Source organism: Elephas maximus, chromosome 10, assembly GCF_024166365.1.
Source record: "Elephas maximus indicus isolate mEleMax1 chromosome 10, mEleMax1 primary haplotype, whole genome shotgun sequence".
In the NCBI taxonomy this organism is placed as follows: domain Eukaryota; kingdom Metazoa; phylum Chordata; class Mammalia; order Proboscidea; family Elephantidae; genus Elephas; species Elephas maximus.
In genome coordinates, this window is record NC_064828.1 from 7,460,844 (window position 1) to 7,488,800 (window position 27,957).

At 41.7% G+C, this 27,957-nt stretch overlaps 2 protein-coding genes across 4 annotated transcripts in view; both read right to left on the minus strand.

The window, feature by feature from the left end:
• Positions 1-18,706, minus strand: part of SLC12A1 (solute carrier family 12 member 1) — a 109,475-nt gene extending 90,769 nt beyond the window's left edge. Inside the window, exons 1-4 of one of the 3 annotated variants that reach the window (XM_049897759.1) lie at positions 18,279-18,706; positions 8,061-8,195; positions 7,838-7,913; positions 971-1,066 (exon numbers count right to left, since the gene is read on the minus strand). In XM_049897759.1, coding sequence (XP_049753716.1) covers positions 971-1,066; positions 7,838-7,913; positions 8,061-8,195; positions 18,279-18,698 — 727 coding nt within the window. In that variant the 5' untranslated portion in view covers positions 18,699-18,706. Of the gene's footprint in view, positions 1-970; positions 1,067-1,587; positions 1,684-2,210; positions 2,307-7,837; positions 7,914-8,060; positions 8,196-18,278 lie in introns of all 3 variants that reach the window. The other 2 variants (XM_049897758.1, XM_049897760.1) reach the window with 2 other exon arrangements.
• A 6,603-nt stretch (positions 18,707-25,309) lies between these two features.
• CTXN2 (cortexin 2) lies at positions 25,310-25,555 on the minus strand. Its single transcript, XM_049897762.1, has one exon. It carries the CDS (start codon positions 25,553-25,555, stop codon positions 25,310-25,312), a length of 246 nt encoding a protein of 81 aa, XP_049753719.1.
• Between the last annotated feature and the right edge of the window lie 2,402 nt (positions 25,556-27,957).

A 27,957-nucleotide genomic window follows, 5' to 3' on the forward strand; every position in this document is an offset into this window, starting at 1 on the left:
TTTTGTATATTGAGCTAGTCTTAGAGGTAGACAGAGTTGGCAAGGAAATGGCATGGAACAAACATACCTAAAAAAAAAACAATCTTTTACTAGAAGGAATTTCTATACCAGACGAACTCCTTTGGTTAAGGAGTCAGAGTTTTCCCCAAAACGCCCCAAATTATCTGGATAGGGAAAATTCCCAAGATTTCTTTTAAACAGACTACCTTAATCAGATTACTGCCAGTGACTTAGATTTGGTCAACATGAGAGACAGGGCAGGGGCTGGGGGAGGAGCTGTAGGTGGGGGATGGTGTGTACTAAGCTCCAAGTAGGGAGACCTGGATAAGGTATAGAGTAGCAGCCCTCAAGAAGCCAAATGGAAAAAAATGTGAAGAAAGAAGTTAGAAGAATAATAATAACCTTTACCCACTTCATTTTCTGCTTAGGCCTGCCTATTCCTGGATGACCTGAAAGTAACTCTTTGTTTGTATTTATTTTCTTTTTTAACCATCTTCCTACTCATGTTGGCCACTGGAAACACTGAGTTTGGGGTGAACCCCCTGAGGGGGTATGGACACAGGAGTGGTTTACTGAGTGGGGAATTGTCTGCGTGTAGGCTGGGCGCTGGAGAAGACAGGCTGAGGGGAACTAGGAGGGAGCCAGCGGGCTGATCCAAGGCATGAAGAAACCATATATTTTACCGAAATAGTCTATCCTTCCTCATAGATGCCTGGTCACAGTCCACTTTATGGGCATGTTTAATCACAGGAAATGGGTCAAAGAAGTCTGTTCTGGGGATCTCTTAATTTTAGTCGAGAATAATTTTGCCCTGCTTTTAAAATTTTGGGTTTTCTTTGCCTTTTTTTTTTTTTTTTTAAACTTTGGGGACTAATTAGCCTTATTCAGATTTTACTTCCAATATTAAACCAACTGTAGCCATTATTACACAACCAAAACCTTTCAGTCATAAGGAAATGAACTGGCTTACCTCCTCTCACTACTCCATTTGTGCAAATAGCGGACATGGAAATACCTGTTAGTGTTGTCACCACCACACTCAAGCCAATGATGATGACTCCGAGACCTGCAAAATCCCCCAAGAAAGGCATTTGGTCCCAGTGCTGAGAGAGTCACTTCTATGTGAGAAATGTCAGGCCAGATCTCGTCATGGAAGGATCAGCCTCCCCATGCAAAACCTGTAATGTTCTCAAGGACTCCATTCTGTGAAGGTCTAGGAAGCACCTGAAATGCACTAAACTTTAAAACTGAAGTGATGTCCTGAAATCATTTCCAAGGAATACCAGCAAGACGTGTGCAGAGTAGCCTTAAAAATAAAACATTAACCTAAGGAATTCCAGTATCTGGAAACCGGGACCTGAAATGCACCAGAGAAGTCCATTAGAAAGGAGACTAGAGTTGACTGGAGTGGACCTGTACTATACTCACGGTACCTTACGCTTCATTCTGCATCCGGCTCGTCCAAGCCCTTAGCCAGGCTTCAGGAACATCAGGCTACTTCCTTGTTCCCATCAAAAATGAATATATAAAAAGGTTTTGCCTACCCATAGCAGATGATGAGGGCATTAGATATCTTAGAGACTTTACCTCCACGGACAAACCCGTTAGTTGCTATTGCAGAAGTTGACAGCCCAGTAATAGAAGTTACCATGGTGGAAAGAAGAATTATGAGAACTCCAAGACCTGTTAGTAATGAAAGATAGAAAAAGTTATATTTTACTTCTCTTCCTTGTATTCCCTATTGCTGCAAATTACACTGACTTCAATTTTAGTTTTCACGTCCAAGCCTTGGGCCCCAACGGGGTTCCTTTCTGCTAAGGAGAAAGTGGTATGCCTGGCATAAAGATCAAGTCGGAGAACTCATAATGGTGAACGACAGTTTCACGATGCAAACATGATCTAAAATGCAGCCCTGGAAAGGAAAGGCTGACTTAACATTGGTGTCCTGGGAAAGAAGCTGCTCCAGCTCTGAAGGGAGAAAACATGACGTTTGACCTTTTCGCTTGCTCCAGAGGAACCTGAAGGAGAAAGCTAGGGGTTTGACAAAGGTGAAATCCTTCCCCATTTTTCTTGCATCTCTCTTGCCTGGGGAAAAAAAAGGAACCAACTTGGATTACCTTTGAAAACACTCCGGAAGGGTCAGTGGTGAGCTATTGAGCTTGCGTTGCCTTTACCTTACGAATGATCATGCGGGTCACAAGTTTAATTACCTCCTCTGACATATCCATTTGTGGCAATAGCAGAGGTGGATAAACCAGTGATACCAGTCACTGTCACGGCTAAGCCGATGATAATCACACCAAGACCTCAGTTGAGAGAGGAAAAAATAAAGGCAATTAAACTGTGGAACAATACACTAGGCCATTCACATAAAAGCCAGCAAGTCTAGGTAATAGCTCAAGGGGCTGAGATACACAGCGCTAAGCTCACACAACAGGAAACTAGGGCTGGTCAAAATGAATGTGAACACCATTTTTTATGAATCTCTAGACGCCTATAAACCTAATCAATCATTGGTCTATGTAATTACAAGCTGCTAAATAACTACAAATTAAATGTTTATCCTTTCAGGTAGCTATCTTTTTATGCACATTTGATTGTGTACGGTTGAAAAATTACATACGATGTAGCAAATTGTTCCTCTGGCAGATGGGTAAAGTGGAAAGAATCAAATTGAATCACATTATTAGAGCCAGTAACTTGTTGGCCATGAACTCTGACAAGATGCTTATTTTCAAAGCTAAAAATGCCAATGAATGCCTGTGTACGGTGGCTAGCATAGTGCACAGAACACAGTGAAAAATCAGTAGTAATGTTTTTTGGTCATTCTACAAGCGTCAAAATAGCTAAAAAAAAAAAAAAAAAAGCCATTGCCGTTGAGTTGATTCCAACTCATAGTGACCCTATAGGACAGAGTAGAATTGCCCCACAGGGTTTCCAAGGCTGCAATTTTCTAGAAGAACAAACAAATCTGTCTTGGAAGAAGTGCAGCCAGAATGCTCCTTAGAAGCCAGGATGGCAAGACTTCGTTTCACGTACTTTGGGTATGTTATCAGAAGGGATCAGTCCCTGGAGAAGGCCATCATGCTTGCTAAAGTAGAGGGTCAGTGAAAAAGAAGAAGACCCTCAATGAGATGGACTGACGCAGTGGCTGCAACAATGGGCTCAAAAACAGCAATGATTGTGAGGATGGCGCAGGACTGGGTGGTGTTTCTTTCTGTTGTACATACGGTCGCTATGAGTCAGAAACGACTCCATGGCACGTAACAACAACGATCCTTACAGAAGCAGACAGCCCCATCTTTTTCCCATGGAGCAGCTGGTGGGTTTGAACCACAGATCTTTTGGTTAGCAGCCACTGCACCACCATGGTTCCTTCTCAAAATAGCTATTGTTTATTAAAAGCCTACCAAAAGGTGAGCAGTTCAAATCCACCAGCCACTCCTTGGACAACCTATGGGGCAGTTCCACTATGTCCTATAGGATCCTATAGGGTAGGAATCAACTCGATGGCAACTAGTTTGGTTTTTGTTATATATATAGTAAAACCTGTGAAAGCTGGAACCTGTGTAAGGTGGAAACCTATCGGAGAAGGAAAACTCAATTATTTTCCACTAAAACAAGGGATAGAAAAGTGGTAAGATTGCACCCTGATGGCGTAGTGGTTAAGTGTTTGGCTACTAACCAAAAGGTCTGCAGTTAGAATCCACCAGGCACTCCTTGGAAACCCTATGGGGCAGTTCTACTCTGGCCTACAGGGTTGCTGTGAGTTGGAACCGACTGGATGGCAGTGGGTAGTAGGTAGGTAAAGGCAGAAATTTGGGAGACCCGGAAAAACAAGGCAGGCCCATTGAGTTACCGGCTCTCACAGGTTTCACTGAATCAGGCTCTGTGTGTGGCAGTGTGGGAAACACAAGGAACAAATAAAATGAAATAAAAACAGCTGCCCTCAAGGATTTTACGGCTCAGAAGGTCAATAATTAAAATGAGAGGTTGTTGTTAGTTGTCACTGAGTCAATTTTGACTGGTGGCAACCCCGTATGTTACAGAGAATAACTGTAACATAGGGTTTTCCTGGTTATAATCTTAACAGAAGCAGTTCACCAGCCCTTTCTTCTTCAGTAGCACTGGGTAGGTTTGAGCTCCAACCTTTAGGTTAACAGTTGAGCACAAGCCATTTGTGCCATCTACCAAAGCCATTGCCATTGAGTCAATTCCAACTCAGAGCAACTCTATAGAACAGAGTTGTACTGCCCCACAGGGTTTCCAAGGCTATAAATCTTTACAGAAGAAGACTACCACATCTTTCTCCTGCAGAGAAGCTGGTGGGTTCAAACTGCTGACCTTTTGTTAGCAGACGAGCACTTAACCACTGCATCACTAGGGCTCCTTTTGTGGCAGCTAGGGGCCTTCATAAAAGGGAGAAAGTGGTGAAGGTCAGAATTCAGAGGAAGACAAGGCTGCTTTCAGCTTTAGGAAATACGCAGCCAGGAGGGTACCCTCTTCAACAGAGGCCAACCCGGAACTCAGGGAGAAGGCTCTGGAGTCCCGGCCATTGAACCTACCCTGGCTCTGTCCCAGAATGCTCTGGCCTGGGCCTGTTTGGTATGCGACTCCAAAGGAAGTTGTCGTTAGCTGCTGTCGAGTCTATCCTGACTCGTGACAACACGTGTGCAGAATACAACCGCTCCACAGGGTTCTCAAGTCTGTGACTTTTCAGAAGCAGATCTCCTGGCCTGTCTCCTGAGGTGCCTCCATGTGGATTCGAACCTCCAGCCTTATGGCTAGTAGTCGAGCACTTAGCTGTTTGCACCACCCAGGTCCTACACGAAGTAGATGCTCAACAATTGCTCTTGGCAGCTCTCTTATGCCAAGGATTATTAGAAGAGCGGCCATGACCTCTTCAGCCATGCCCTGAGGGAAGGGGAGGGGAGGGAGTTAAGGATAGAAGTGGGATTGAGGTACTGAAGACTGGCTCTTTCGATGCTCCCAGCTATGTACCAACTTAGCAGGGTGCACTGGGGATAAGGCTGACTGTGGGCCACCAGCTGTAAGCTTGCTTCAGCTTCTCCAGCCTCTTAAAAGCTAAGTGTTGTATGACACAAACCAAAAACACACACACACAGTTGCCCTGAATTCTCTGTATCTTATGGAGGGATCCTGTGGGGAGCATTGCCTCTGTATCACTCCTTTGTGCCACTAAAGGTGGTTTATTTTTATCATTTGCACATTATTTTGCTCTTGGCTTTTCTTTGAGGAACTTTGTATTGAACGTTTAGCTCACCCCTAGGAACTGTACAGAACCATAGAGTTTGCATCTCATGGCATTAAGCCTACTCTGTTATTTTCTTACCCTGTTTCCTTTTGCCTCTTTTCCCAACAATTTTTAATCTATCCTTCTGCATCAGATGTATTTCTGTAAACAATGTGAAATGCTAGAACAAAGTTCTCTACTTTTAAACAGTGAGGGATTTGCTTCTCTCTCACAATCCAATACAGAATTCCAGGATTGAGAGGCAGCTTAGAAAACATTCAGTTCATGGTGTTCTCAAAATGTGGGTCTTGAACCACCTGCTTCGGGAAATGCCTGGAGTGTTTTTTTAAAATGCTGGTCCTACTGAGTTTTGGTCTTTAAAAGTAGATTCGGGAATTCTGCAGTTTTCTACCCTAACTTCCCCAGGTAATTCTTATGCACACCATTGTCTGAAGATTATCGAGCTACCTTCAGCCTATCTCAACTTGTGCCGGCCTGCTCAGCAAGGTCCTTTAGCTTTATCTTCAAACAACTGGTTTGGGAAAGAATGAATCCGGAGCCCTAAGTTTTATATAAAACTTGAAACTCACGGAACCTAAGTAGCTTGGTGTATAGGTCACACGGCTTCCCCTGCTCTTCACATCCCTGTTCCCTTCTGAAGGTTAAGTTCACTGGAAACCATTTGCCCCAGCCCAAGTTCTCCAAGACAAAGAAGAACTGCATGGCATCATCAGCTCATTCTACCTTTTGTTTTAGGAACAAAGCAGCCAAAACTCACAGTCCCGGGCTGGCTGTCGTTACTGCTACTCCTGGCTCAGCTTCCTTCTGGCTTTATTTCCAGGATCTGGGCTTGAAAACGTATTTAGGTTTCTTCCCCAAAGCAAGATGAAAATACTTGTATCTGTTTCTTTCCTTTCCCAAAAAAGGGAAGCCAAATGAGACCCAGATGATGATGTAGTCAACTCATTTAGCTTTAGGTTCACAGCAAAGGCCGGTATAACTGAGACAGGGGTGATAATTAGATTCTATTACTCACTAAAGCCTTTCTTACGAAGATTAAAAAAAAAAAAAAAAAAAAGCCCCCATTCAAAAGAAAACCCGGTGGACACCCATCGAGGCAGACCATTACTCTCAGTAAAAAGTCCTTATTAAAACAGCATCAACACCTAAAAGTGTAATCGACAGTTTAGCAGAGAGAGTATCAGGTTCTTCGTATTTTACAGTTTTGCAATAAATACGACACTGGGTTGACTGTGAAGAGTAGTGTAAGATCTGATTAAAGTTCAGATTATTGCCCAAACGTATGGCTGTAAAATAAGTTACACTAAAAAGAATTACTCTTGCCCTTGGCTTCTCTCACACCTCCAAACAAAATAATGTTTCTTGATGATCTCAATAAGTTACTAAACTGCCCTTAAAAACCTAATTTTGCATGAAACCCTGGAGCAAAACCTCGGTGATATTAAGATGCCGATTTTCCATGGAACAGCATACACTTATCTTGGACCCTGCAGCTATTAGCATTCATTTGATATGCATCATAAAACCTGTGAGCAGCCCTTTGTCAGGATCCCGGCAGTCCCCAAATGTGAAACATGAAAAAACTATGGGAGCTGGTTCCAGCTTTTCGATTCACAGTTCAGCCCTTTCTTTCTTGAATTAAGTCTTCTGATGGCTCTATGTGTTCTGAGGAGCGAAAGCAGTAAATAATGACCAAGTACCTTCCAAATGTGAATTGAGGTATATTCTGGAGCAGTGCCTGAACGTGCATGGTAGTGTCTGTATTCTTCTCACTAATGATTCATAAGTCTTCCCCAAATTTGAATCTATAATGTATTTTCCAGATACATGCTCATATGTAAAGTAAAACATGATTTATCTCTAGCTCATTCAACAAGAAACTTTGATAAAATTAAATAACTTTTTCATATAAAGCTTACTAAAGCACTCTAATAAAAAAAAAAGAGATCTGCTAGGAGAAATAATACCTTAAATGGGATATAATATTTAAAAACATTGAAGAATCACTTGATAATTTCATCATCTTCTATTTCCCACTTAGAAAAATTAGCATTAGTTGTTCAATCTATCGTTTTAAGCTACATCTGGCAATATTATATCAACCTTCATATTCTTACTGCTTAGACCTAAAAGTTACAAAATAACTTTCTTTGGAAAACATTCAATAATTGGGCATTTTTCTTAGGTCAGATTTTCACCAGTTTTTCTACAAGTTATTTTGGTTTAGTAAGTTTTGGCAATAATTATAAGGGGGATATTCTGTGATAAATGAAGGACAAACGTCAATCTGTCCCAACATATGGACAACATTATCTAAAAACGAATGTGTCTTCATATACCTGTACGCTTAAACTCTAGTCAGAGACAGAAGAAATTGTGTGAGCATTCACCCACTTGGCAAGCTGGAAAATTCCAGTCTTGCAGCATTTAGTTCTTCACCTTAGAGTAAAAGGAGCCCGGGCGTACGTCAGCTCTGTGACTGTCTCCTCACATTGAGCGTTAATGCTGCTGATCGAGCTTAGAGTTTACATGGAAAGTTGTTTAGGAGGGAAAAATGCTTACCAATTCCAGCTTCTCCAACAATCCAGGAAAGGCGAATGAAGAGCATGACGCCCCAGATATTCAGCATGCATCTTACCTGTGGAGGAAAGAGCTGTTGAAGCCAAGCAACAACAGGGTGAAACCCAGCGGTCCCTTAACTCTGTGCTGTCCAGCCTGGGCAGCACTTAGCCCACCAGGACAAGCACTGGGTGGTCTTTACTGGTAAACACAGGAGCTTTCTCACCAGCACGCCTTTCACCCAGCCAAACTTCACAGCACCGCCTGTGTCCTCTTCTTCCTTGTTTTCAGTCTGCTCATCTCCAGGCATCCCGTCGCCATTAGCAACCCTGTCAGCTGAACCTGGAGTCACAGCCACATTCTGTATTTTTACAGACAGCAAAAACACAGTGTTTGGTCAGTAAACAAGTGGTTCCACAAAACTTTAAAAGGCAAGTCAACACAATTGACATAGAACTTTAGAAGAAAGAAAAAATGAACATATTCCAGTCATTTTAGCAAAAGAATAATCTTGGCCTTGGGAACTGACCATTTGTGAGTGATTTTAGGCACCACTAAGACTGCAAGAGGAATCCCTGGGTGCTGCAAATTGTTGATGTGCTCGATGGTAATCAAAAAGGTGGGAGGTTCAAGTCTACACGGAAGCAACTTGGAAAAAAGGCCTGGCAATCTACTTCCGACTAATTAGCCATTGAAAGCCTTGGGGAGCACAGTTTTACTCTGACACACAGGAGGCCGCCATGACTCGGAGTCGATTCCATGGCAACTGGTTTTTGGTTTAAAAGCATGAGGGACGGTGGGAGGGACCTGGGGCCAGAAGACAAAACCCTGGGCGGTTCTTCCACTGGTGAGAGGGTGTCGCCGTCAGATTTAGATAAATTTATAACACAAAAAGAACACAAGAGAGACAAAGAGATGCAAAGAAGGGCGGAGAGCCTGGCAAGAATGAGCTAGGGCCTTTTAAATGGCATGTTAGAAGGGCCAGAAAGCTAACCTTCCTCACTGATGCAAGGTACCCGGCCCCTCCACTAACCTCTCTGTGCCTCGTTTTATTCGTCTAAAACTTCTCTACTCACCTAGAATCATTGAGAGGATATAGTGAAAGAAGACACAGAGGTGTTTTCTAAGAGACAGTTTTAAAATGCTCTGAGAATGTTTAAGGGCTTTGCGTGATGGTAAGGAGCCCATTCCTACTCTAGGGGAAGTTTCAGAGTTGGCGTGCCTGCGCTTTACAGTTGCCGATTGTACCAGGTCTGCACACCGCCAGCACCCGTTGTCCAAGAGTCCACTCCGACTCAGGGTGCCCCTATGTGTTTCAGAGTAGAACTGCACTCCATAGGGTTTTCATGGCTGTGCCTTTTGGTGGAGCACTGGTGGCGCAGTGCTTAAGTGATAACCGCTGCTAATCAAAAGGTCGGCAGTTCAAATTCATCAGCCACTCCTTGGAAACCCTACGGGGCAGCTCTATTCTGTCTTTAGGGTCTCTATGGGTCGGAATCCACTCGACAGCAACAGGTTTTTTTTTTTTTTAATAGGCACCTTGTGGAATCAGATCTCCAGGCCTTTCTTTAGCAGCCCCTCTGGGTGGGTTCAAACTGCCAACCTTTCCTTTAGTAGCCCAGTACCTGCCTGTTTACACCACCCGGGGGTGTTATACAGAAGATAACAATCTCATGACTAACTACTAAAAAGACATAAGAAGTAGGCAGTATAAACAAGGGTTAAGAATTTTTAAGACCCTTATTAGTTTTTTTCTGGGACTTAATTTTTTAAAAGTCCTTCCTTTTTATTAAGATGGTCAGAGTTCAGTGGGGGAGGGATTAGCTCCAGTTCCCTCAAGTTAAGCACAACTTTCTAATTTCTGTTCTAGATACGACTTCGTGTAATTTCAGATGCACCTATGTAATTAAACCTATCTGGTACTTTTTTTGGTACCTACCTGATTCGTTAATGGGTGGACTGCACCCCATCGCGCTCCCCAAAAGCAATCTTTTCCAGTAAGAATTTTGAAACCATTGGGGAAGTCTCTTAGGTTCAACACTTATCCACCATTAGCATAGAATAACTTTCTTATTTAACGGGTTTAAATTGGTTTAAGTCTAGAATGATATTTTTGGTACTACGAGCTAAGAAGGGAGTCCTGGTGGCATAGTGGTTAAGAGCTTGGCTGCTCACCAAAAGGTTGGCAGTTCAAATCCACCAGGTGCTCCCTGGAAACCCAATGGGGCAGTTCTCCCCTGTCCTAAAGGGTCACTATGAGTTGGAACTGACTCGGCAGCACCTAAAAACAACAGTTAAGAAGTCTCAGAAAAGTGTATGTGTGAAATAATCAGTATTTATAATACAGCTTTCTTTTCTTTTTTTTTTCCTGGGATGACTGAAGTTCTTTACCATTATCCTTGCCATAAGCAAGGGCTCTCATCTTTTAGGCTCTGGTGTACTATTAGCATAAAAAAGCAAGGGCTCTCATCTTTTAGGCTCTGGTGTACTATTAGCATACCCACTGTAAAAAAAACCTGTTGCCGTCAAGTTGATTCCAATGCATAGCGACCCTACAGGACACAGTAGAACTGCACCGTAGAGCTTCCAAGGGGCGCCTGGTGGATTTGAACTGCCGACCCTTTGGTTAACAGTCATAGCACTTAGCCACTACACCACCAGGGTTTCCATACCCATTGTAAGCTGACCCTATTTGGGCTATTTACTCCAGATGGCTTTGATTTCTCATAGTCTTCTTCCAGGGTATTCTCCTTCTCTATGTAAGCAAGGATTCTCCCAAACTTTCTTCTCCTATGGGGTCGCTATGAATCGGAGTGAACTTGATGGCAATGAGTTTGGTTTTTTGGGTTCTTCTGTAAGACTTTGTTCAGGATTACCAGTATGTCAGGGATAACTAGTACAGTACAGTGAGGTTAGAGTCATTGTATGACTAACTGGGGGCAGGCTGTGGCACAGGTTACTTCTCGGTGCCAACCGAGGGCCTGCTTTGTAGCAGGACCTTCACAAACGGCTGCTGAATCCACAAAGTGGGTTTGAGAAACCCGATCGCTATCATTTAGGAGCAGATGACCGAGTTTCTTATCCACTTTGCCCCATTTCTTTTCTCTCTCTTTCTTGGTGGGCACTCCATTTCTCTTTGTTTCTTCCAAGTAGACCACACAGAAAGGGGGATGCTTAAGTCGCCCCTTCAGCCAGCCAGAGCTAAAAATTTTTAATGTATTTATACCTTAGAGGAAAAGACCCTCCAGTGCGTGCTTCTTTTGTTGGTTGTAAAGGTCTGATTGTAAATTTATAGGTGCATGGTCCATTTCCATAGCTCACCCTCAGGCAGGAGCAGAGAAATCACCACCCTGTACAAACTAGGAGACTTCGAATCTGGTTCGGCTATGTGATTAATTCAGGGTGTGTCCTCCAGCAAGTTGCTTAACCTTTCTTAGATACTGCCAACGAGGGCAAATCCAATGGGTTTCTGAAAATCTCACTCTAAAGGCAAAGCCATTTTTCTGTTTGCCGTCTTCCTCTTCTGACACGGCAAAGCAAAACTTGATTTCAGTCTAATTATAAGTTCAACTTATCTTCAAGTACTAAACCTGACTCGGGGTTGGGGTATGACGGGACTTGATGGCTGTGACCTATAACCAGTGTTTGCAGACTTTTGGCTGGTGCATGTTCTTGAGACTAAAGTCTCAAAGACTAAAAATTTTACGACTGCTGCCTGAAACCAGCTTTTCCTTCATACTTTGAATTCATTTGTTTGTTCCTACTCCATTAGCATAAATGATGACCCGTAACCTTCCATAAATGCATTTTAAATTGTGTGGCTTTAGGGAATGATTATTTATTTACCAAGAGTTCTACCTGTGCATTAAGTATTCCAAGAAGGTGAAATAAAGTGCGTGTGTTTTTTTAGAGAAAGAGAGGCCATTTGATAAACAGTTTCCTCCCTCCAATATTGATGAACCCATGAAGCATCAATCACACGCAGTCTAAGGGGCAAATTCCTAATGGGATCGTCTAGATTGAAAAACAAATGATGAAAAATTAAATTATTCTATTTAATATGTAATATGATTTTCAGACTTCAGAAAAATTACAAATACCTTTCTAGGTATCATCGAAGCTGAGGAAAATAAATATATTCTTTAGGTTCTAACTAGAAAATATTTGCTACTTACTCTCAGCTTTTAAGGCTTTAATTTTAGAATCACAGAATTCTTAGACCATCATTGAGAAAGAGTTCCATTAATAGTTAGGCTTCTATGATTCCCCTCTCCCCCATTATTTTAAGCTTTCTAATTATTGAAATATTCAAACATACACAAAAGTAGAGAGAAAAATATAACAAAGCCCACGCACCCATCACTCATCTTCAACAACCATTAATATATGACTATCTTACGTCACTTGCACCCCACTGCTGGATTATTGTAAAACCAAACCCAGTAAAGACCAGATGATTTCTGAGATTCATTTCGGAACGAAAAATGTAATTTAACCATGTTTTCACATCTTATTGATTGCTACTGTTACGTAAATCCTTACCCCTTTGTGATAAAGGGGAGCATGTTAAATGGTGAAAACGAGAGTTTCTCTTAAGTTACTATAAATCACTATCAATAGTTATAATTTATAATCACAATACTTTTACCGTATCTGAAAAAACACACAAATTGTCCTGTGTTTTTGATAGCTTAGGCTAAAAGCTGGCTATGTGCGATAGCCCAGCGTATGAAAAATGAAAGATTCTTAATATTTTCCAAGTATGCCTTTGAGGAGAGCCCCGCTCCGCTCCTCATCCACCGGTGGACTATCTATGACGGGGAGGTAACCGTTTTCTCTCTCGTTTCCACAGACTGACAGCGCGAGCCCCACGGGAGCTGCCTTGGGTGCTGAGAAACTCCAGCGAGCGTCAGTCTCGTTTCCACAGACGAACAGCGCGAGCCCCACGGGGGGCTCTAAGCTGCACAGTTTAATCCAGCGAACATTTTAGGGGTTTTTTCCCAGTCACCCCTGGCCTTTAAGGCATTTATTACCTCAATTTTAATGTATACTTTATTTGGCTATAGTTAGCTTAGTGATTATTCTCCATTTAGATATCCCCAACTTGAATGCTGAAGCTCCAAATTTGAACTTTGAAACTCTTTAAAAAACATTACTGTCTAGTGAAAATATTTGTATGTTTTCATTGGTTCTTTTACCGAATGTAAGTATTTAACACGTGATTTATGTGGTTTAATGTTTGCTAGCTTGACTAACAAAACATGACTCATGGCAATCCCTGTGTTACAGGGTAGAACTGAGTTCTGTGGGGTTTTCTTGACTGTAATCGCTACAGAAGCAAATCGCCAGGCCTTTCTTCTGAGGTACAGCTGGGTGGGTTCAAACTGCCAATGTTTCATGAATAGTTGAGCACAAGCCATTTGCACCACACAGGGACCTGGTTAACTTGACTGCCCCGTCCTTTGCGTCTATCCGTAACAATGCCATTTGACTTATATAATAAAATTCAAGAGGGGTAGATCAAACTTCTTTAACTCACTTTATACAGTACTTCTTGTAAATAAATACTTTTGATGACATCAATGAAAATAATTGTGACCTGTGACTCTATAGGAATCTCTTGGCACAATCCCAGAAATAAGGAACGAAAACCAGGACCTCCTGCTCAGCCCAGCATGCCTGAGGTCTGATTTCCCTCTTTGGGCTCCAGCTCCACCATTCTCCATAGCTGTTGAACGAGCCAAGGCAAAGGGCCACGAGGAGGATGCTGAGGAAGGAACGTAGTGAGAAAGAGCGTGGACTCTGGAAGCACACAGGCAGGGTTCAACTTAATCAGCCGTGTGAATTTGGGTTGCTCACCGGCTTCTCTAAGTCTCCGTATTCTCCTCTAAGAGAGCCGTACGATTCTATAAAACCCTCATCGTCTATAAAATAGCAGTAATAATGGCACTTACCTTTTTTTTTTTTTTTTACCTTGGAGGGTTGTTGTAAGGACTGGATGAGAATGTATGTCAAGTGTGAGCACAGTGCCAGATGAAAAATTTATTACTAAGTTACTGCTATTTATTATTTTTAGTTGTTAACAGCCTAATGACCCCAATGTGAAGTCATGGTTTTTTCATTTGGATCAGTTATTATATGGCTGGCTTCCTTAAGAACAACACTTCCATCTCCATTCTTATAATATCTGATACTTTTCATGGCCTGTTTATTTGTGACGTCAGAACACTGGCTTTGATAGGCTATATATTTTTCTGAATCCTTTATATCTGTATTTTTCTGAAACACTAACTAGAGTGCTGGTTAGCAAGGCTGACAGTAAGTTCCACTTTGGTTAGCTCTGTAGTTAGGAACTGTGTTTGGAAAAATGGAGGCTAGAATTAAGTCTGGATACTTAAAGCAGAATTCTCTTCACAAAGTAAAAATACTAGATCAATCTTTTACCAGATGTCTAACAGTGACTGAAAGTGTTTGTTACAGGGAAAGATCTCCAAGGTATATTGTTTGGTAAAAACAGCAATGTGCAGAACAATGTGTAAAATATGCCCTGATATGTGTTGGAAAGTAGAACACAGACAGAAGTTTAGACAGGAATATAGATATTTACAGGTACATGAGTATGTTTACATAAGCAGAGAAAATTTCTGGAATGATTTACAAGAAACTGTCAGTTTTGACTGCCTGGGGAGGAGAACTAAAGATTTAAGCTAGAAAAGAGACATTTCATTATGTATTTTTTAGTATTTTTTGACTATTTTACCAGTATAAGCCTTACTTTTCACATAAAAAGCTAGTGTAAAAATTACCACCATCATCATTGTATCATCATCACCCACAGTTATTTACTGAGGTTCAACCCAGTGCAGGCAATGTGTCTCATAACCTCTGATAGTCACGGACACCCTGCAAAGTAGTAGAAGCTCTGTAGCTTGTATAATGTTACAGAGCAAGTAAGCGACAGCGCCATTTATTTCCGCTTTTAACTGGAGTTTTCAGAACTCCAGCATTCTTAGCCATTTTTTTTTTTTTAGTATAGGTGTTTAGCTCTTTCCTACATAGACAATGAAACAGAGTTCTTCGACTACAATCTCAAATCATTGTGATCACAAATTCTGCCAGTGTGTATCACTCTAGAGTTTCTCTTAAGGTACAGACTTCAAACAATGTCCTTCAAGTCTATTTTTATTTTACCTATTATGACAATTTATCGTGGATTTTTTTTTCTTCCCCGACTTGTGTATTATATAGCCAAGATTTGCACGAAACCCAGCTAGTTTCTGAGTAAATATGTCCTGGCATTCAGTATGAATACACCATTGCTATGTAGATTTTAAAAGCACTGTAACTTTGGTGGAACCCTGGTGGCACGGTGGTTAAGCGTTCAGCTGCTAACCAAAAGGTCTGCAGCTCGAACCCACCAGCCACTCCTTGGAAACTTTGGGGATAGTTCTACTCTGTCCTCTAGGGTCGCTATGAGTCGTGGGTACAAATAAGATTGCCTAACTCTTACTATGTCAATGACTTTCCACTTGTAAATGATTTAACACCACTGTTTATATTTTTGTATGCAAAGTTGGTGAAATGCCTGACTATTATTACCAGGCACTTTTATATCATTTGTTCTATTGATCACTCCTTGTTGTGACTTGAGGCGCTACTATCAGATGTCCAGGGCCACAAGGAGATGGCAGCAGAGTGACATTATACTGCAGGTCTTTAGCTTTTATGTGGGGTAGGAAAAGGCAGGGGAAATAGCCAAATCAAATTCAAGAGCACCGAAGGAAGAGATGAGTTGTGGGAGGCCAAGACTGTTAATGCCAGCAATCCGAGGATAACGAAAAAGTAGAAGGCATGACGAGGCAGGCTGGTTCGTACACTTCAGCAACACTAGAATGGTCCTGGCTACAGGAATGTGTCCACTGTAGATTGCATGATTGTATTTGAGTTCTACTTCCAATTTGGTCATGCAGATACCTATGTAAGATTTAACCAAGGTGAAGTATCCTAAACAAATTCACAAAAAAGAATAACTTGTTACTATACTAGTTCAGAGTGATTATCCAGGGCATTGAGCCTAAACCTAATTTTTAATTTATTTAATTTGTCATGGCTTTGTATCTGAGAAAAGTTTGCTAAAATCAGAGTTAAGTCCTTAGTCTCAATCTATTGTTTCCACAATCATATGATATTGCCGACAGATGTCAAACCTGTCAAATGCAGCAGTAGCGTTCCTGTTTTACAGCCACTCTTTGTTTCCTCAGAGCTTTTCTCCCTTTATTTAAAGATTTGCATGTGAAATTATTTCAGAAAGTATAAATAAGCTACTTTTTTCTCTCTCTCTGGAAAATCAGTCCTAATAAGGATGTGAATTTATATCATTTCCTTTTTTTCACGGATCTAAAATTTTATTTTCTTTTAAGTTCTAAGTTTAAATTTTGATTGTGACTTTAATGACGGAAGAAGCTTTAAAAACTATAATGTGGTAGAGTGTGGTGGGATACAATTTCGGATCTTCTTTTGGAGGATTTAGTTCATTTCGCTTCTTCAGAATAAACTGAAATCTTTTTATAATGCTCTAAATTTTACCTCTTACCCCTTCGACGCCGTGGAAACTCCTTGTGCCTTTTTCTCTCTATTGTCTTTTCCCTCTTTTCCCTTTTCTTTATCTTATCCTTCTTTTTTTGCATAGAACAGGAAAGTGACACATAAGTCTGATTTCAAGAGATTTAAAATGCTTCTCTCAAAAAAAAAAAAAAAAAAATCCAGTCATGAGGGCTTGTCATTTTGTTTGAACTGGCCACATTGTTAACTTCTTTTGATTAAAGCACCGGATACGCCAGATAAAATCTAAATCATATATATATACATATATATAAACTAGTCATTTAGTAGAGAGCTGCTGATATGGTACATAGGTTTGGTGGGAGTCCCTGGGTGGCTAAACAGTTAAGCACTCAGATGCTAACCAAAAGGTTGGAGGTTTGAGTCCACCCAGAGGTGACTTGGAAGAAAGGCTGAAAATTCAGCCATTGAAATGCCTATGGAGCACAGTCCTACTCTGACACACCTGGAGTCTCCATGAGTCAACTGGGACTCGACAGCCAACTCGTGAGGTTTCATGGGGAGAAGGAATAAGAGAACAGAGTTGAGAGTATGGGCTCTTCCGCATTGAAGGCAGTCTCTGGTGGCAGGACCCCAGAGTTAAGGACCCTGAGCAGTGAGGGGGAATGATTTTTGGAAATGAGGTTCCCCGTGGAAAGAAGAATTATGAGCAGAAACTAAAGGGAGCTTTTCACCTTTATCAGTATCTTTCCCAAAAACAGTATTCCAAGAATCGCTGGGGTGAGTAATTATTTAATAAAAAAATGTTCAATGAATGAATGAACATGAAAAGAATTCTTCTAATCAATTTTTCTCCTCATCTCCAAACTCAGGCAACAGTAAACTATATTTGGTTATGTGACAGCTAATTATTCTTTGTAGTGAGTAATTACGGTCCAGTAAAAGACAGTATGCGCTCCACAGGCTGTTCCAGAAGAGGAAAAAGCTGAAGTGCATCAACGTACATTAGAGCGAGTTACGGAAGAAGGAGTCTACTAAGCTTCTAAACGATTTGCTAGAAAAAAACGCTGCCTCGTGCTTCTAGCAGATTTGAGAATCCTGGTTCTATTCCCTGAATAATGAAAAGTTTAGCGGGTTCTGCTGCGCCTCTCCTTAAATTTAATTTAGTTACTTTTGTATACTTCAGTGCATTCAGGAGCCTCAGGCAAAGTTTTGAAGAGGAAGGAATAAAATGCTGAATCTTCTAAACCTCCGTGCTCTCTTTAAAGAATGTAAAAATACTCCTACACGTCAAAGGCTGCCACTACACCACCAGCGGCAGCAAGCACAAGTGATTTTATGTTTTTACAAGTGGAGTTGCCAGCGGGTCGATTCCAACTCGTGGCGACCCCATAAATGTCATAATAGGACAGTGCTCCACAGGGTTTTCCGTGGCTGGTTTTTCAGAAGAAAGTCAAGTCTATCTTCCCAGGCGCCTCTGAGTGGACTCGAACCTCCAACCTTTTGGTTAGCAGCTGAGCACGTTAACCATTTGTACCACTCAGGGACTCTGGAGACTTTAATACTAAGGTAGACCCAGCCTAGTGTTCAGTTTGACAGGCTTAGCCAACAATAGATTGAGTAGACTATAATTGTAAAGGGAACGTGACACACTGCCACACTTTCCGAGCTGGTTCTTTAGTTCTCTATCTGCAGTCAGTCAACATTGGTGAAACACTTTTGTGTATGTTCTGTCTGTTGGTAACTGGGGATAGTTGTGTAAGTCAGATGGATGGTTTGAAATAGACCCCTCCCTTTGAACTTTCACATTCGGAGAATTATTGAAGAGGAGGAAATCACCTGGACGAGTGAGGGAGGATGTTCACCTGCCCATGAGGCTTACCTTTGCAAGTTGCTCATGTATCTCCAGCAGGCTGGGCCGGTTGACCTTGGGCCCACTGATGCTGCCGGTGTTGCGATAGTACTCGATCTTGGGCACAGCATCCAAAGTGTTGTGGCCAAAGGTTTGCAGGTAGTAGGTATTTGGGTGAGAGTCATACGCATGAAAACTGGCGTCTGTTTTAGCAGTTGCCCCATTTTGGAGGAAATTGTCATAGCGCTCCTGATTCCCCGGCCTAACGCTGATTCTGAGTCTGTTTGGGGCTTCACCCCCAAAAGAGGTTTCTTCATAGTGTGGCGGGTCAGTGTTGTTATCTGCAGCCACACAGCTCTCGTGGCTCTCAGTTATGACATCAACCTGAAAGCGAGTGGTATTACTGGGGACTGAATCCAGGAACACATGGGAAGAGTTGTTAAGCGACATCTTCCAAAATGGACTTTTTTGGACTAAGCTATCTACTTCACGGTGGTTAAGGGAAATCTGTATATTTCTTCCTCTAAACAAACATCAATGTGGTTACATTAGGGAGCTCCTGGCTTTTGTTCTAGAAAACTCAGTAAATAGATCCTGGATGTGTTCTCTTGTAAACAGTCTTCAGAACGCTCTTCAAGGCTGTGATTTAGAAAAGAAAATTAAATTTATTCTAAGTAATACAAATATATTTAAGGGGTGGTGGAAAAAAAATTCTTTCACAAGACATAAAAATTTTTAATTCATTCCACTAAAAATTACATGCCCAAAAATAAATTTGAAAAAATGAATTACTAAAAAAAAAAAATTACTTGTCCAGGTAATTTAGTTACCTGAACAATTAAATCCCATAATAAATAACTGGGGAGCTGTTTTGACAAGCAGAGTTTCCCACGGAGTCATTAAAACGTTACTTGTGTTTGTCCTACTTGCTTAGCCTCAGCGCCGCTGGATTCAACATGGCTTAAGGAAAAGTATAAGTCTACCGACCCAGCACGGTAAGGGCTGATAAGAAGACACTCTCAGAGTGAAACACAGTTCGTTGCCAGCTAAATGCTGAAACTACAAAGTATTATATGATCGGGAGGGATGTATATTACACTGATGAATAAAATGAAAAAAAAAAAGGCATTTTGAAAGCTTCTCAAAATTTTGCATTGTTAGTTTATGAAAATCTATACATATTCAGATAATAAATTTGTTCCAGAAACATTTTGTTACCTATGCAACAAGTGAAAAAAATTACATTTTAAAAAGCACTCCTGTCAAGATGATGCCTCTGTAAATTCTTGTACATGTTCCCAGGCTTTCAACTGCTCATACTCTTAAATTTGTTTTGCAAATGCTATAAAGGGGCTTTAAAATACATATGAGCATTTTAGGTGAGGACATAAATCATAAAACCCATTGCCATTGAGTCCATTCTGACTCCTAGAGACTCTATAGGACAAAGTAGAATTGCCCCACAGGGTTTCCAAGGAGTGGCTGGTGGGTTGGAACTGCTGACCTTTTGGTTAGCAGCCTAGCTCTTAACCACTGTACCACCAGGGCTCCAGGGTGTAAATCATAGCCCTGATAAAGCTGTCTGCTAAATGTACACAGGATAACCATGCTCTACAGACTCCCTTTAATGAAACATTCTCCATCTTCGTTGAGTGACTGATATTCGACTGTGTGATGAAGAGACTACACAATCATTTTCTCAATTCTGTGGTGTGAGGCCTTCTTAGGGCAGTCTTTCCTCAGAAGACTATTTCTTTACTGATACCTGAAAATTTGGCTTCTCAAAGATTGTTCTAGAAAGATGAGATAACTACAAACAAAAACTTGTCTCCCTCATGCAGTTATTAAAATGGTTTCTTTGAGGAAAAAAAAAAAAATCAGCTTCAACCCTTAAATAATCTTCCCCTGGGAAATTATAAGTAAAGCTATTACTTATCTTTTTAGTTTTTACAGAGCATTCCATTTCTCTTCACAGATGTTGGCACCCTCTTTTTTACCCCGCTCCTCAGAACCTACTTTATGGCATCATATTAAATGGGATTTTCCCATGCCAGGAGATGTTTAACTTACCACCCAGGAGCCTTCTTCTGAGGAAGCGTGGCCTGCTTCAGCATCACTCAGGCATATATGGGGCTCTTAGCTCTCAGCTCAGAGCCTTAGGCTTCTTGTTATTGGTTAGAACCTTTCTTGAAAGAGGTGGCCGTGCAGAGATTGGCTTGGAATAATACTGTAAGCCCCGCCCAGTCATTAGCCCTAAGGAACCTTAAGCGCCACATCAACCAGTAACTGTTAGTAAACCATTAATCCTCTCAGGCAGGAAGTGAAAGAAAATTTCTTTAATTCATAAGGTGAATTGGATTGCTCAACAGCAGTCATCCAATAAAATACGAACATTGCTTCAGTTGTTTGGGGCTAGATAAATTGAATCCTATCATCTTTCAGAGAAGTCCTAGTGCTTACGCTCCCTATTGCTCAGCGTGTGCACCAAAACACAGTCTTCCAGAGATCATTTTTATACTTTGTAACCAGAAAATTATATTTGAAATTATTTCATCTCGCTTACGGTAGATAATACCTTGACTGTCCTCTGCATGGCGAGTGGACAGGTTGCACATGGGATCAATGAGTTACTGAAAATATCTCTACCTAGTGGGAAAATCGTTTCAAGCAGGGGTCCTGCTCTGGTAAATTTTCCAGTGGCACTTCTAAATGACCTTTTATCTCCACCTGGCAAAACATTTCTATCAAACTGGGTTTTTGAGTGTCGTTGACGGAAACACTTTGCTCAAATCTACAAGAGAGCATCCACAATTTTCCCTGCAGGTTCTGTCACTGGTTTTCAGTCAGTATGATTGAACGAGTCCTCCTCATGTCTTGTGAGAGATGACCCAAGTGTTTTCTAGCTGTCAGAGCAGCACAACCATAACACAGTGGTTGAGAGCGAGGCTCTGGAGTCAGAAACCTGGATCATCACATCCCAGACTTACCATTTCTTTCCTGTGTGAATCCAGGCAAAGCTACTCAATCTCCCTGTGCCTTAATTTCCTCATCTGTAAAGTGCAGCTGGGGATAACGATGGCACTTGCTTGTTATACAGCGTTGTGAGGATTGTTGTGGGTGCCGTCCAGTCGATGCCAACTCTTAGCCACCACACGTGACAGGGTAGAATTTCCCCTTAGGGTTTTCTCGGCTGTCATCTTTGCGGAAGCAGATCACCAGGCTTTTCTCCCGTGGGGCCACTGAGTGAGTCTGAACCACTAACCTTTAGGTTGGCAACAAGTGCTTAACCGTTGTACCGCCAGGGCTCTTTGTGTTGTGAGGATTAGATGAGAGAATGGGGTTTAGAACAGCACTGGTTTGTACACGACATCTGCTTTTACCATTTCAGCGAAGTTTTAAGGGTGACTTTTACTTAGTCACGTCCAAAATTCTGGGGTGCATCATTAGAGGTTGGACAGGTACTACGCCTGTTAAAATAGCAGGAAAGATAGGTTGGTGAACAGATTACTGGATTGTAGAGAGGGATCCGGAGGTCCCTAAAGTAAAACCCCTTAGATGATCTCAGTGAGGTAGACTTCATAGTTAGGCTGACGTCACGAGGCTGTATCAGAAGGAGAGACAGGATTGCTTGTGCAAACAGTTAAGTGCTCAACTACTAACAGAAAAATTTGTGGTTTGAACCCACCCAGACGTGCCTCAGAAGAAAGGTCTGGTGATCTGTTTCTGAAAGATCACAGCCTTGAAAACCCTACAGAGTACAGTTCTACTCTGCAACACATGGAGTCGCTGTGAGTCAGGATCAACTTGGTGGCAACTGGCTTTTTATTTGTTTTACCTGTAACTCACTTTGCTCTTAAAGGCTATGAGTAAAAGCCACTTGTTGGTTTAACAAAGGGTTCTGATTCCCCAGTGGAAGACAGTTAGGCATAGGAATTAGTCATTTCAGATTCATCTGGGTGGAGCTGGCTGTTTAGGCCAGAGGACAACTAGGATGGGGCCGGAACACAAAACAATTCTTACTTACCAGACCAGGACAAGAACTGTGAACTGACTTGCAGTTATTTTGACCATCTGTAATCTACTTTCCGGGGCCCTGGTGGTACAGTGGTTAAACGTTGGCTGCTAACCAAAAGGTCAGAATTGCCTCCATGGAAACAGGTTTGGATTTTAGGCTTAGCCTCCCTTCCTTCAAGCCCCATCCCCCAGTCCTCCTCTCCCTTTCAGGAGCCCACGTACGTGTTTACCTTTTTTCTCTTCCAAACTGTGATGCCTCTGGGATCAGGCAATTCCTCTTTCCTTGCTGACTGACAATTGACTGACCACATCGTAGTGAATTAGTTCTAGCCCTGGTCTTACATCAACCAGATACTTTCATGCTAAGCCCTTTTTCTCTACCTGTGAGATGAAAGCCTTTGTTCTCTATTAAGGGGACTCAGACACCCCTGAAGCAGATGGGGGATGGTTTGGGGGATATGGATAAATTATACCATCTGTAACACTAGCTTTGGTAGGTGAAACTGGGTCAGGCCTTTCTGACAGGTGATAAGGAAACGGGAGCAGTCTTTCAGGGAGGTACAGTCCTCTGTCTTTCTTCTTGTCCTCCCTGACAGGGCTTTTGCGGAGGGGACAGCTAGGGGCTGACCAGTTGTGGGATTGAACATTTAGAAGGATGCCTATTTCACGAGTTTCCATGCCGCACCCATATTGTAATCAGCCTTTCATATCCTGTTTGTAGCTCTAATTAACATAGATGCCAACTCCTCCTTGCCCATCTCTCCCCACAGAGTCCAATGCACACAATAGGTCTTAGACAAAGGCCATGGATGAAGACACTTTTGGTTCATAGAGTTTCTCTTTAGCGGGACTGGAAATAATATGCAGCAGAATCGATGATATCTGAAAGGCTTGTGGGAATTGAACTTCCCGGAAAAATAATCATATCTCATAAAGTTTTCTCACCTTTGAGTTCTGGGGATCTTTCTTCTTTTTGAAGTCTAGAGCTAGCCTTATTATGTTCTAGTCACCCAAATTGAGGGTCTTGGTGGGCATCTTGCCTGGGAGACAAATGGCACATCTGGTATTGGGATGTGAATTCTAGAGAGCTCTTTAAAGCCTGGATCACAAAGGCAATGCCTAGCATCCTGGCAAGTACAACTGTCAGTGAGTCCAGCTGAACCTGGCTCCGAGAGGTGATCTTGGGCCAAGTCACTGGCTGGCTACCCTCCTGGACCTATTGGGCCACCAACAGCCTCCTCAGTTATGGGCTGGGTCCAAAAGATTCACAGCCAACACGGTTGTATTCTGAATCTATTAGAAGGTGGATGGCACCAGGTAGTCTCACCAAGAGGCTAGTCTGGGTATGCCATGGACATGAGAAGTCACTATATTTATAAGATATGTAGAAACGCAGGGGACAATGCCTGGAAGAACAGGAGGTGTTTATGAGCAAGGACTGGTGGTGTTTGACTGCCACCTTCAGTTCCTAATGCAACCTCCCTCTAGCTTGGTGACCTTAGGAAGCTACTTCATCTCTGTCAGCTTTAGTTCCTCACCTGTGGAATGGAGATAATAATAAAATGGAGATAGCAGTCCCAGACTCAAAGGATTGATAAGAGTGCCAAATCATATAATCAAAGAAAAGCACCTAATTTAGTGCCGAATTCTCAGGAAATATTAGGTATTTTTACCCTTTTGGTTGGGTTTGCAGTTTTGTGTTCTCAAGCGTCACGAATGTTTTTGTCTTTCTTTACGTGCTGTTATATTCCTCCATTCAGTGAGAGTCACAGTTTCGTGGCTGGGAAGAACTTCAGAATCATGCGATTCAATTTTTCATTTCTCAAAGAAAGAAAACGAAGACTGGAAGGGTGGAATGACTTCCACTAAGTCACATTGCTTCTTCGAGCTTGAGACCCTCAGTTACTACTGCTGATGAGGATAACAAATAATAGATAGCAAGGTATGTTTAAATTGTGATTTGCAATTGTTTTCACATTCATTATATCTCACGTGGTCTCCCAACATCCCTGCAAGTTATGCAGGTTAGGTTTCCTTATCCTTGTTTCGCATATGTGGAAAATAAGTTACCCTTACGTAACCGACTAGGTTATAAAGCCAGTTTTTGGCTGAGTTAACTTTAGAATTCACATGTTTGAGTTTAGACTCCTAATCTGAGAATACTTTCAAGGTATCTTAAATCCTCATTCATCTCAGCTCCCCAGGTTTCCTGGTCCATGTTTGTAGAGTCCATAGAACTCCAGAATTGAAACAGACATTAAACCCCCCCTAGTTAGCCCCCTCACTGAAGTCTGTAGGGTTTAGGCAATTTGCCCCAGTGCGCAGAGCTCTAATGGTGGCAGAGCTGAGACTAGACTTCTTATTTTCAGTAAAGTGCTTTTTCAATAAGGTCATGCTTGAAAGTCACTTTTTAATACTATATATAAAAGAAGAGAGGTGTATCAGTATGAATCAGGTGTGGTTTGGACACCAAACTAAGGGATTCTATTGGAAGAGATTTTAAAATGAGAAGATCTAGAAGGGTCAGAGCTTTGTAAAATTTGGGGAATCTTTAGGGCCTGTGGCTTGTTTGGCTCTGAGTATCACGTTTTGGAGAGTTTGTTTTGTTTTGCTCTTGCTTATAAATCTTTTTGGCCTATGGGCCATTATTAGGAAAATCATATTCTGTTTTTTCTTGGAGCTGAGGGCCCCTTATGCTTAAGACACCTGCTTGTTAAACTTAAAGGGGCCCAAGTTGGAAACATGGGTGCCTGGCATTGTGGAAGCCCCCCCCAACCCTACCCCACACAGTTCGTTAGCATAAGAAAGGTAGCAGAGCTTTACAGCCTACAACATTAAACCTAAACAGGGCACATCTGGCTGAAGGGATCCCTGTGTGCTAGTGGTTAGGGGACAGTGGGAAGTGAGGACCCCCACAGTGGGTTATCATTTACACAGCATGGTGAATAAATTAACCACAGACGTTTATTGAATTCAGCAAGCGAAATGAGCCTCTCTCCAGCACACTCGCGGTAACTATAACCAGGAAAACAAGAAAGCTGGAAATCTCATGCAAGTGTGTATTCAAACGTTCCTTTGTCAAACTCTTCACCTTTCTCTTCCCACGTAGAGGAAGGCATGCTGCTGTATGGGTCTAACAGGATTTTGAAGCATCTGATAATAAGGAGCCCCAAGAAGACACACAAGATCCCCACAAAAGCAAAGCCAGTTTTTTGCTCCAGAGTCAATGAGAAAGCAGACCCTTCGTTGACACTCATCTTAGCTGAAGAGTTTCCGCAGTAGGTGCTGCTCATTGTTCAGCGTCCCATCATCACTGTGGCTCTCCAGGATTCCTTCTGCGGTCGCCGCCTGGCCTAGGCACAAAATCGGACTCGGTTTAGTTTTACTCATGTGTGGTATTGGCAGGTAGTTATTTCATAAAATCTGACTTAAATCACAAAAGACATTTGAAAACATCCTTAGGTATGGATCAGAGTCAATCAGCATTGGAGATGCTCCTTCTACTATAGGGACTACAGAATTACTTTGTGAGCACTGTGCCCCCAGAGTCTAAAAATAAAGCCAAGTGTGAAGGTGAATATTCAGACAGTCTGAAGAGCTCGGATTCACTGCCGGATGGTTAAGCCACTGCTTCTTGGACCTGAATTTTCATTCCATTTTTGCACGTGTGTTGTTGTTAGTTGCTGTCGAGTTGGTTCCAACTCACGGCAACCCCAAGTGTGCAGAGTAGAACTGTTACACAGGGTTTTCAAGGCTGTCACCTGGTGGAAGCAGATTGCTAGGCCCGTCTTCCTTCCGAGGTGCCTCTGGATGGGTTCAAATTACCAACCTTTCAGCTAGTAGCTGAGTGCTTAACCATTTGTGCCACATAATCAGAGAGTGTGAGCTGGGCAAGCTGTCTAAAGTTCGTGTTTCAGATTCTGTCCCCAGTGCCATTTTGTTTGATAGAGGCCTTGATCCTTTTAAAATGTACCATCTTCTCTACCTTTTTCACCTTCTTCGCTTTTATACGTGTGTGCTTCTATTTTCTCTTCTGAGAAACTAAATAGCAATGTCTTAAAGAGGGAAACTACGTTCTTAAAATTACGTTAATACGAGCAGTGCCCAACATAGCAGCTGGCACCTAACAAGCATCAAGAACAGTGGGTTGTTAGCTATTCCCTCACTGTTTCTGTGAGCTATCAGGACATCTGACATAATAAACATAAATTCCAAGGTAAACGATGTGTTTTCTAAGCACATTCTAATTCCAGCAGTCCCCCCTCCAACCAGATTCCCAATCCTAAACAGCTGCTGTATTGAGGCCACAATGGAAGTGTTCAAAAAGCACTTGTTGACTAGGAAAAAAATTCTCCCTTGTTGGTGTCTTCACAGGCTAACTACCATATAGTGAAATCAAATGCTTACTAACGCCTAACCACCTTTCTTGAGGGGACTGTCAACAAAGAGCTTGTCATTTAATAACGGAGAATGATAGATGGTTAGCATTGTCTTTGTTGTTGTTTCTTCTGATAATTTCAAGAATTATGTCTATTAAAATGACTGAGTCTTGAGATTTTTTCATCTTAATTTTCAGAAAACAACCAAGACAGAACAAAGGATAGTAGGTAAGAATTGGAAAAAGGGTAATTAATAAGAATAAGCCTTGTAGCTTTCAAAACTATTCACTAACTGATACACCAACTAATTAACCAAACCAAGATTTTATTTTATAAGGGTTTGCATTACAAAAGGGCTCTATCTTCAAGCCTTAAGTGGCTGGAATAGTCAAAAAAATTCTGGAGTACACCGGTTATTTGCTTTTTCTGTTTAAAAAGAAGGGAAAAATGAGTATTGTTTCAAACACCACTGTTGAACATCTTTCCGTCAAATAATTCTTCTATTTTTCTCACCTAGGAAGTATGAGATAGAACCCTGGTGGTGAGTAGTTAAGCGCTTGGCTGCTAACCGAAAGGTTGGCAATTCGAACGCACCTAGTGATCTGGGAGAGAAAGACTTTTTGATCTGCTTCCATAAAGATTACAGTCAAGAAAACCATATGGGGCAGTTCTACTCTGTCACATGGGGTTGCTATGAGGCAAAATCGTCTCGACAACACCCAACAACAACAGTAAGTACGGTACCATGAATGTTATTTATTTTTTTAAGGATCACTTAAGTAGCTCAGAGTTATCTTTCCGAACATGGGCTATTGTTGTACTACTTGTTCCGTAAAAGCCATAGGAAGCTGCGCTGACTGTCTGTGGCCCTGGGACTTGACCAGAATTTTTTTTCTGACTACCTCTCTAAATTTCTTGCATTTTCAAGTAAAGCCCTTTTAAAAAATATCCATACCCTCTCTGCTTTCTAGGGGAACCAATCTGCAACAATTGGTGTCATAAAATTTAAAACACCTGGGCAGTTTTAACGATCTGTTCATGTTTCAGCTGGTTTATTTTGCCGTCATGTAGAAACAGCCTAAACTCTTTATAATACAGTTATGATATTATCTAAATTTATTTGGGTGTTTTTTAAAATCACAATATATACACAGCCACAGATAAGGTCATAGCTGGTCACTGGAGTGGCTACATCTGTTAGCTCTTGGCCAGTGATTAAGCCTCTAGACTCTGTTATTCTTACTAAAACTCACCACCACCACCACCACCAACAACAAAAATTAAGAGGCATTTTTTAGATGTATCAGTAGAACACT

Coding starts and splice junctions, on each gene's coding strand:
- CTXN2 (XM_049897762.1), bottom strand. CDS start 25,555: ATGAGCAGCACCTACTGCGGAAACTCTTCAGCTAAGATGAGTGTCAAC.